At 55.6% G+C, this 9,158-nt stretch overlaps 2 protein-coding genes across 2 annotated transcripts; one reads left to right on the top strand and one right to left on the bottom strand.

Annotated features, from left to right (window-relative positions):
• Nucleotides 1-211: 211 nt before the first annotated feature.
• On the top strand, nucleotides 212-2,022 carry ROM1 (retinal outer segment membrane protein 1). The gene is made up of 3 exons (XM_068978247.1): nucleotides 212-1,131; nucleotides 1,455-1,701; nucleotides 1,804-2,022. Exons 1-3 carry the CDS (start codon nucleotides 542-544, stop codon nucleotides 2,014-2,016), a joined length of 1,050 nt encoding a protein of 349 aa, XP_068834348.1. The 5' UTR covers nucleotides 212-541; the 3' UTR covers nucleotides 2,017-2,022.
• A 478-nt stretch (nucleotides 2,023-2,500) lies between these two features.
• On the bottom strand, nucleotides 2,501-7,101 carry B3GAT3 (beta-1,3-glucuronyltransferase 3). The gene is made up of 5 exons (XM_068976880.1): nucleotides 6,976-7,101; nucleotides 5,664-5,838; nucleotides 3,990-4,350; nucleotides 3,536-3,826; nucleotides 2,501-2,944 (listed from the first exon to the last, which is right to left on the bottom strand). Exons 1-5 carry the CDS (start codon nucleotides 7,055-7,057, stop codon nucleotides 2,846-2,848), a joined length of 1,008 nt encoding a protein of 335 aa, XP_068832981.1. The 5' UTR covers nucleotides 7,058-7,101; the 3' UTR covers nucleotides 2,501-2,845.
• Between the last annotated feature and the right edge of the window lie 2,057 nt (nucleotides 7,102-9,158).

The raw sequence follows: 9,158 nt of genomic DNA, 5'->3' as shown, positions 1-9,158 counted from the left end.
AGCCGCCAGGAAGCGCGGGAGGGGGGGCGGGACGAGGGGGGGGCCGGGCCGCCTGGTAACCCCTCCCTGTCCGGGCCTCGCGGCTCGTTACGGGGGCGGGGCCAACCCTCTGACCCCCCCCCCCCCAAACGGGTCCCCTCGGGCCACCGCCCTCCAGGCCCTTCCGGGATCCTGGCCCTCGGACTCCCTGGGGACCCGGGAAGGAGCGCGGGGCCGAGGTCTCCGCCCCCAGCCCCTTGCCTCTGGGGGGTAGAACCGACCAGCCCCTCCCCACTTCCGCGAGGGGGCAGAGGCGGGGTCACGAAATCGGCCCTTTGCCCGGGGGCGGGGCTTTCCCTCAGGGGCAAAGCCGAAGCATCCCGAACTGGGACTGGCTGAGGAGCCGGCCGGCGGGTTATTAAGGCTGTGGCGGGAGGATGCCCAGGGTATTGGGGTCAGGGTGGCATTAGCCCAGCTCAAGCCGGGCCGGGCTGACGCAGCATCCTGCCGCGGCCAACCCCAGCCCCTGACAGCTCTGCTGTCCCTCGGGCAGAGATGGGAGATGGCGCCGGTGCTGCCCCTGGTCCTGCCCCTCCAGCCCCGCATCCGTCTGGCGCAGGGGCTCTGGCTCCTCTCCTGGCTGCTCGTGCTGGTCGGCGGCCTCACCCTGCTCTGTAGCGGGCACCTCCTGGTTCAGCTGTGGCACCTTGGTACCTTCTTGGCTCCCTCCTGCCCGTTCTCTGCCCTGCCCCAGGTTGCCTTGGCGGCCAGTGCGGTGGCTCTGGGCACAGGACTGGTGAGTTCAGGAGCTAGCCGGGCCAGTCTGGATGCAGAACAATACCCTCCCTGGCGAGGGGTCCTGGGCCCACTGCTGGTGGCTGGCACGGCAGGGGGCGGGGGGCTCCTGGTCCTCGCCCTGGGACTAGCCTTGGCTTTACCTGGGACTCTGGACACGGGCCTGGAAGAGGGCCTGGGGTCTGCCTTGGCTCACTACAAGGACACAGAGGTGCCCGGACGCTGTCAAGCCAAACGGCTGTTGGATGAGCTGCAGCTGAGGTACCACTGCTGCGGCCGTCATGGCTACAAGGATTGGTTTGGAATCCAGTGGGTCAGCAACCGTTACCTGGATCCCAATGACCATGACGTGGTTGAGTGAGTGATTTGCTTCTCCCCTCCTTCTCCTCCTCCTTCTCCTCTTTCCTTGAAACCCCACCTCACCCAGGTAGGCAATAATTCATCTAGTGATTGAGGGAATGGGGCAACAGCTGTGTGACCCAGGGCATGGTAAACTAGAGATGATAAAACTACCATCTCACAGAGTTGTTGTAACGATAAGTGAATTATGGCTGCCTGGCATAGTAAAGCAGTTGGTAAATGTTTCCCTCGTTTTTCCCTTCTCAACTTCTGTACCCTGCAGCTTCTCCCTCAGGCCTCTATCTCCAGATATCCTAACACCCCTTCCCCTCCCTTTGCAGCCGGATCCAGAGCAATGTGGAAGGCCTGTATCTGATTGATGGGGTCCCTTTCTCCTGCTGTAATCCCCACTCACCCAGACCTTGCCTGCAAAGCCAGCTCTCAGACCCCCACGCCCACCCCCTCTTTGATCCCCGACAGCCCAACCTCAACCTCTGGTCCCAAGGATGCCATGAGGTGTTACTGGGGCATTTGCAGGGGCTGGCAAGCACACTGGGCAACACGCTGGCTGTTACCTTCCTGCTGCAGGTGAGTCAGCAGAGAGTCTGAGGCCTCCTCACCGCCTCCAACCCAGGGACCCCTGGAACTGCTGACCCTTGCTGACCTCTTGCTTCTTGCTTCCCCCCACAGACTCTGGTACTTCTGGGCCTGCGGTACCTGCAGACAGCACTGGAGGGGCTCGGAGGAGTCATTGATGGGGAGGGAGAGGCCCAGGGCTACCTCTTTCCTGCTGGGCTGAAAGACATGCTGAAAACAGCCTGGCTACAGGGAGCGGGGCCCCACAGGCCAGCACCTGGGGAGGCCCCACCAGAAGAGGAACCTCCCAAGGAGGGTCTACCCTGAGGCCTAGAACTTAAGGTGGGGATGGGTGTGGGGGGAAGGGGAGGGATGGACAAGACTGGAAAGCTCACAACTCCTTATAGGCTCCCCGTGATGGGGAGGGGGGGGAATCTGGGATTAGAGGGTTAAGGATAGTCAGTGAGCTGGAATGGGGTAGGAGAGAAAACCAGGTGTCCTAGGGCCTAGTCCATGGCCAGAACCACCAGGGGACAGAAAAAAAAAACCCAAACCAAGGTGGTAGAAATGACATGGGAAGGCCGGGGAAGCTACTTCTGGTGCACAGGCTCAATAAAGCTTTCGGACTGAAGCTCCTGATCTTTCTCTTTAAGGGGGTGGGGGGCCCTGAAAGAACTGATTTCCATCTGATGGAGAAGCCAGGACCCAAGGGTTTTGACCCTGGTAAGAATCAAATGCAAGAACCTGACGTGGGAAGTGAAGGAACACAGAGGCCCCGCCAGGTTGAGTTTTTATTCTGGAGGTAGGAGGGGGTGGGGTCAGCATGCTCAGGTGGGGAGGGTCCAGCCCAGCTCCTCCAGCCCCCCTAGTGCATGCCCAGCCCCAATAAGTTACCCAGTGACTCAGCTGCCCTCCCTCCTGAGTCTGTCTGTTTTCTGCTCCACCCCAGACAGGGCCAGTCTGGCTCAATAGGAGGGCTGTTTGTCCCTAGCCTGTGGGCAGTGCCACATGGCAGGCCAGGGGAGGGGCTGAAGGGGTGGAGGGGCCGCTCCTGGCTCTGAGGGGTCAGGACTTGGAAAACCACATCCTGGGCGGGCCAGGGGCACAGTCCCACAGCTCTGTGCCTGGTGAGCTGGTGGGCAGGGTAAGGCCACCATCACACCTCGACAGCTGGGTCTGAGCCGCGGCCCTGCCGCTGCAGCTGCTCCTCCTGCTTCATCTTGGGCTTCTCCGTCCGTGTGTGCCACACCAGAACCTGTCCAGGGAGGTTTCAGTTAGAGCCGAGCCCAGCCTCAGCCAAGCCTCTGGGGCACTCAGGATAAAATGGATCCTCCCACCTCCTGGACACACACCATGTTGGCTGCCAAGTATGAAGGGCAGGGGAAGGGGGAGGCTTTAGTGCCTCTGAAAGTCAAAGTGTTAGTCGCTCAGTCATTTCCAACTCTGCGACCCCATGGACTGTAGCCTGCCAGACTTCTCTTTCTATGGAATTCTCTAGGCTGGAATACTGGAGCGGGTTGCCATTCCCTTCTCCAAGAGATCTTCCCAACGCAGGGATCAAACCCAGGTCTCCTGCATTGCAGGTAGATTCTTTACCATCTGAGCCATAAGGGAAGCCAGTGCCTCTGAAATGGGGCCTAATCCCTTACCCTGTCTGTCTGTCTCAGGGGTGCCAAGAGACCACTTTCCTTCTCTGACTTCCCCTTCAATAGAGTAAGCAAGCTCTGCAGGGTCTCTCCTTGTTCAAACATCCATCCTCGATCCTGCTCCGCAGGGCCTCATTCCACTTCTCCCATCTCCTGTCCATCCTAGAACCGGGTTTCTATGCCCACCTCCATCCCCTTACCCGAGTGCAGTTGGCAGCCCGTGGCTCCAGGTCCTTGGGATCTACAAGGTGGCTCAGGAGACTGCTCTCCAGATGGCCCCGAGGAGCGGTAGCATCAAACCGGGCATTGGGTTTAGCCAACAGCAAAGACAGGGCGACAGCAAATCCCGCCATATCCACTGGGAAGGGCCTGTTGGGCTCCCAGGCTGTGTGGAAACCAACAACCCGGCCATCCTGTACGCGAGGGCCCTCGAATCGAAGGCCGCCCACTAGCCCCACAGGCCACACTGAGACACCACGGGTCCAGCGCATCTAGCGGAAGTCAGGAAAGAAGAGACAGACAGGAAGTGGCCCAGAGGAAGAGAAGCAGCAGCAAGGACCACTTGAGTCACTCTGCCCCTCCACTCCCCACCCAAGGAAAATGATGAAGCAGGTCCCACCGGGCCTGCTTCCCCAGCCCCGAGCCAGTGCTCACCTCCTCAAAGAGTTCCCGGCTGTAGGTGTTGTCATCGTCAGCAAAGTACACGACTCCCCGGGTACCTGGTGGGGGTGGGTCCTTCTCTCCCCCAACAGCACCCACTCCGCTCCGGAGCCAGTCCAGGGCCCTGTTCCGTTGCTCTACACCTCGGGGCCGAACCCAGCCTGGCTCGCCCTCCCGGAGCCGCTGGGCCTTGGGGGTAAGGACCGCCAGGTGTGTGAAGAGGAGGCCAGAGGCAGCCAGCAGCCCCGAGACCAATGGGGTGGGGCCCTCAGCATCCTCCACCAGCAGCCAGTGCAGTCGGGGCACCAGGCTCAGGGTCTGGGACAGCCGCACCAGCTCCGCCTTCTGCACCAACCTGCAGGGGAAAAGATGCAGGAGGGAAAGGGTGGCCACCATTTGCCCACTCCAGCAGGCACATATGTCTTCTTCTGGGCCACTCCTAGCACCCTCACGACATTTCCCTGACCAGCACCCAAACTCCCTGTTGTTTTTTGGCTGAATAGCTCAGCTTGTGAGATCTTGGGTCCCTAATCAGGGACGGTACCTGTGCCCCCTGAAGTGGAAGTGCAGAGGCCTAACCACTGGACCACCAGGGAATTCCCTCACCTGCTCTGTTACTTTTTTATCTTTTTGGCCATGATGCATGGCATGTGGGACCTTAGTTCCCCAACCAGGGATTGAACCTGTACCCCTTGCGTTGGCAGCACAGTCTTAACCTCTGGACTACCAGAGAAGTCCAAGTCTTTTGATTTCCGGTTCTGTAGACAATACAGAACTGGAGTCTGAGGTGGGGGAGTCTTGTAGACACTGTCTCCTGATGTCTGTCATTGCTGGGCAGAGGGCAGTGCCTTCTTAGACCAAAATGATTGAACCAAGGTCATCCCCGAGCCTCTTGTAAGTTTCTTTGCCCTTCAGATGGGCCTGCCCATCCTGTGCATGGAGAGGGGAGGGTCTTAAGATGCCTAGCCTAGGTGGGCCAGCCATCTGATTCCAGGCAGATGTCAGCAAGTCCTTTTGGCTCCTTTCAAAACTACATTCCCCAGTTGGTTTGTATCACTAATAATGCTACATTTTATTTTATTTTTTTTAAAAAGGAACCCATTTAGCACAGTGTGGGGCAGAGAGTAAACACACTAAATAACAACTGGTGTAACTATTTCTAGACCACCATATGACTGAATGGCCAAGTCCTTCTCTACTTTACATTAGTCAAGGGGTTCTCAAACTACCTCACCAAAGGTTCCCTAAGGAGTCAGAGTGAACTCACTTGGCAAGTTCAGAATTTCTTTGAAACTTTATTGTTGTTATCTTAAAATTTCTCAGGAATTTTCAACACTACTTCATGGCACATCCCTGTCTATATTCTTTATCTTTTGGCCATGCCACATGGCATGCGGGATCCTAGAGCTCCCAACCAGGGGTTGAACCCACAGTCCTCATGATGGCAGCCAGGAATCTCAACCACTAGACCACTAGGGAAGTCCTCCCATCTATTGTTTATAGAAAAAAACAATTTCCCCAAGATCTGAGTAACGATGTGGTTCATTTAGCCTGACATTTGGCAATGCCTTAGCCTGAAGAACATCTCCTGGCCCAGTGCCTCCTGAAGCTCATCATCAACCCCAGCCTCTTGGTCCATGCAGATCCTGGGTGAGTCAGAGCCCATACCTGGCATAGGTGGGGGTAACAACATAGATAGTAGGCAGAGCCTCGGGTTCAGGGGGCTGGGCAGGGGCAGGGGGTGGGCGACGGAGATCGGCTTGCAGCTGGGAAATCCTCAGATCCTTCTGCCGGAGCTGCTCTGCTGCTGCCCGCAGGGGAGGGAGGCAGTCACATGGCTGGCCTGGTCCCAGGAAACAGGGATGGGGGCAGAGAACCACAGGATGTTCAGCATCCCAAAGGGCATTAACCTTCCCATTCAACTAACCAATGCGGGGCTCTCCTTACAACTTCTCTAACAGCTTTTCTACACCTAGGGTGGTGAGGAACTCGCTGCCTTAATTAGCAGCGCATCTCCAACTTTTAACAATTCCATCCATTACAATTTTCATGTGTCTATTAAGCTGATCACCTGCCTCCATCCTTTCTACCTGCTGGGCCTAATTTTGCCTTCTGGAAGCATAACGAACAGTTGATCTCCTAAAACAGGGCAGTCTTTCAAATACCTGAGGATCATGCAGTGGCCCAGTCTCTAAATCCCTGCATAAGAGGCAGGGTTCAATCTGTTCCGTTGGCTGTGTGACCAAAGACTCATTAAATTCATTGATTCCATCACTGGATAAATATTTATTGAATGCTCCTCCTGGGAGGCACTGCCTTAGGTGCCCGGGCTGCAGCAGGAAACCAAACAGACATGGTCCCTGCCCTCATGGAGGTTGCAGTTTAGTGGAGGAGCTGGACACTAAGCAAAGAAACAAATTAATACAATTTATTAGAAACTGTGGTAAGGGCTATGAAGGAAACAAATAGGAGGGAGGCTTAAAAGAGAACCCAGAGTAAGAAGAGTTACTTTTAGCTAAGGTGGTCAAGGAAGGCCTCTGTGAGGCGGTGACATGTCAGCGAGCTGAGACCTGAAGGATGAGAAAGAGGCAGCTGGGGAAGAGCTGGGAGAAAAGGTTACAGGCAGAGACAGGTTAAGTGCTTAGAGCAACGAGCGTGGGGTTTTCGAGAAACTGTCATGAAGCCAGTGTGGCTGGAGCAGAGCGAGCGAGAGGGATGGGAAATGGGGTTAGAGAGGCAGACGGCGGCGGGATCACGCGGGCCCTGGCAGTCTCCGGGAAGGAGTCTGATTTCACCCGAGGTGCGGCGGGCAGCCGCGGTGCGTTCTGGAGAGGGGAGTGCGCCCAGGGGCCGCAGAGGGGCTGTCGGAGGACCGAGCCGGATGAATGGGGTCTGCGCGGGGCCTCATCCCCAGGGCGGGATGCACAGCGGCGGGATGCCCTTCCGCCGACTCGCCGCACCCCCGCCCCGCCCCGCTCACCGAGCTGCACCAGCGCGTAGAGTAGGCCGGCGATCGACACCAGGAAGTAGGCGAGGAACACGTTCTTCAGCTTCAGCTTCATGGCCGCGCCGCCGCCGCCGCCGCCGGGGCAGGCGGGGTCCGGCGGGGACAAGGGGTTCCCGCCCCCCGCCCGCCTGCCAGCCTGCAAGCCCCGCCCCTGCAGCGGCCCCGCCCCGTGTCCCGCCCTCCTCACGCTCGTCTCGAGCGGCTCCCGGGAGCTAGAGCTGGCAGCGCCCGTCTGGGCCCACTTCCGGTCAGTCTGCACACCCCCTTCCCTCTGGGTAATTTCCGGTCCTATTGCCTAGTTCTGGGAACCACGGAAGTGGGTGACGTCATATCCGGCGTGTCAAGCGTGCCTGGCCGGTGGTCAGGAGCCAAGTAAGGTAACGTGGGAGTGGCTTTGAGACCCTCCGCCTTGATCTCCAGTCCCTGTGAGCATATTTTCTTACATTCACCCATCCACCAGTCATTGCACGCAGTGACAGTAGCTCAGTAAATAATTGCTACACGAATGAGTGAAATCTACAGCCCTGCCAAGCCTAGACAGCATATTAAAAAGTAGAGACATTGCTTTGCCGACAAAGGTCCATATAGTTGGACTGCAAGGAGATCCAACCAATCCATTCTGATGATCAGCCCTGGGATTTCTTTGGAAGGAATGATGCTAAAGCTGAAACTCCAGTACTTTGGCCACCTCATGCGAAGAGTTGACTCATTGGAAAAGATTCTGATGCTGGGAGGGATTGGAGGCAGGAGGAGAAGGGGACGACCCAGGATGAGATGGCTGGATGACATCACTGACTCGATGGACGTGAGTCTGAGTGAACCCCGGGAGTTGGTGATGGACAGGGAGGCCTGGCGTGCTGCGATTCATGGGGTTGCAGAGTCGGACACGACTGAGCGACTGAACTGAACTGATGGTTTCTCCAGTAGTCATGTATGGATGTAAGAATTGGACTATAATGAATGTTGAGCAAGGAAGAATGGATGCTTTTGAACTGTGGTGTTGGAAAAAGACTTGAGAGTCCCTTGGATTGCAAGGAGATCAAACCAGTCAGTCCTAAAGGAAATCAGTCCTGAATACTCGTTGGAAGGACTGATGCTGAAACTGAAACTCCAATACTTTGACCACCTGATGTGAAGAACTGACTCCTTGGAAAAAGACCCTGATGCTGGGAAAGATGGAAGGCGGGAGTAGAAGGGGATGACAAGATGAGATGGTTGGATGGCATCATTGACTTGATGGACATGAGTTTGAACAAGCTTCAGGAGTTGGTGATGGACAAGGAAGCCTGGCATGCTGCAGTCCACGGGGTTGCAAAGAGTCAGACACGACTGAGTAACTGAACTGAACTGCCAAGCCTGTGCTCTGGTTGTCTCATATAATCCTCACTATAATCCTTTGATAACTTAATAATACAATTTAGGATGTCTGTGTGTTAGTCACTCAGTCGTGTGTGACTGCTTGCAACCCCATGGACTATAGCCCCCCAGGCTCCTGTCTGGTGGCCATTCCCATCTCCAGGGGTCTTCCAGGAATTGTACCTGGAACTCCCACATTGCAGGCAAATTGTTTACCATATGAACCAAGGAAGACCACGATTTAGAATACTATCACTCTAAAAATTGATGTTGCAGAATTTTGATCATGGCAAAAATGCAAAACTAACAGTAATATAATGAACTAGAAAATAGCAAAGGGCATTTCCAGCATTTTATTAATGATTAATCAACCTCTTGTAGATGTTCTAGTATGTCCACTTGGAATCAGGTCCCCTTTCTGGGATGAAGAGTTTACATCGATAGTTTTCCCAGCACATCCAGCAGTAGTTTAAGAGCAAACTGCTCTTCAGCAGTCACAGTACCTGTCCACTTGTATGTAAGATAGATTTTTGTCCCCATCTTACAGGTAAGTAACTAAGACTGCCCCGAATAATGTAATCCCCACTGTACAATTTTCTATGTGCCTTCTAGGTACCTAACTCCAGGATCCTGTACTTTTTCTTTCCTCTGACCCACATTTCATAAACGTCTGACAATAGGGATGGGGGTGGGATGCCAAGGCGATGAGCTATTTCCCAGGAAATTAACTGGAAATATTTCTTGAGCTGAGGAATTTCCTGAACACACCCCCAACTCCTCACTGGCATAAACCATCCTAA

This window comes from Capricornis sumatraensis, chromosome 8 (assembly GCF_032405125.1).
Source record: "Capricornis sumatraensis isolate serow.1 chromosome 8, serow.2, whole genome shotgun sequence".
NCBI lineage: Eukaryota > Metazoa > Chordata > Mammalia > Artiodactyla > Bovidae > Capricornis > Capricornis sumatraensis.
The sequence above is the reverse complement of the archived record's forward strand: the minus strand, read 5'-3'. Positions and strand labels throughout refer to the sequence as shown.

Excerpts from the sequence above, each read along its gene's own strand:
- ROM1 (XM_068978247.1), top strand. The coding sequence starts at position 542 with ATGGCGCCGGTGCTGCCCCTGGTCCTGCCCCTCCAGCCCCGCATCCGT. Across the intron at positions 1,132-1,454 it reads AATGACCATGACGTGGTTGA|CCGGATCCAGAGCAATGTGG; the intron begins GTGAGTGATTTG and ends CTCCCTTTGCAG. Across the intron at positions 1,702-1,803 it reads CTGTTACCTTCCTGCTGCAG|ACTCTGGTACTTCTGGGCCT; the intron begins GTGAGTCAGCAG and ends TTCCCCCCACAG.
- B3GAT3 (XM_068976880.1), bottom strand. The coding sequence starts at position 7,057 with ATGAAGCTGAAGCTGAAGAACGTGTTCCTCGCCTACTTCCTGGTGTCG. Across the intron at positions 5,839-6,975 it reads CTACGCGCTGGTGCAGCTCG|GCCAGCCATGTGACTGCCTC; the intron begins GTGAGCGGGGCG and ends TCCTGGGACCAG. Across the intron at positions 3,827-3,989 it reads GCCGGGAACTCTTTGAGGAG|ATGCGCTGGACCCGTGGTGT; the intron begins GTGAGCACTGGC and ends GACTTCCGCTAG.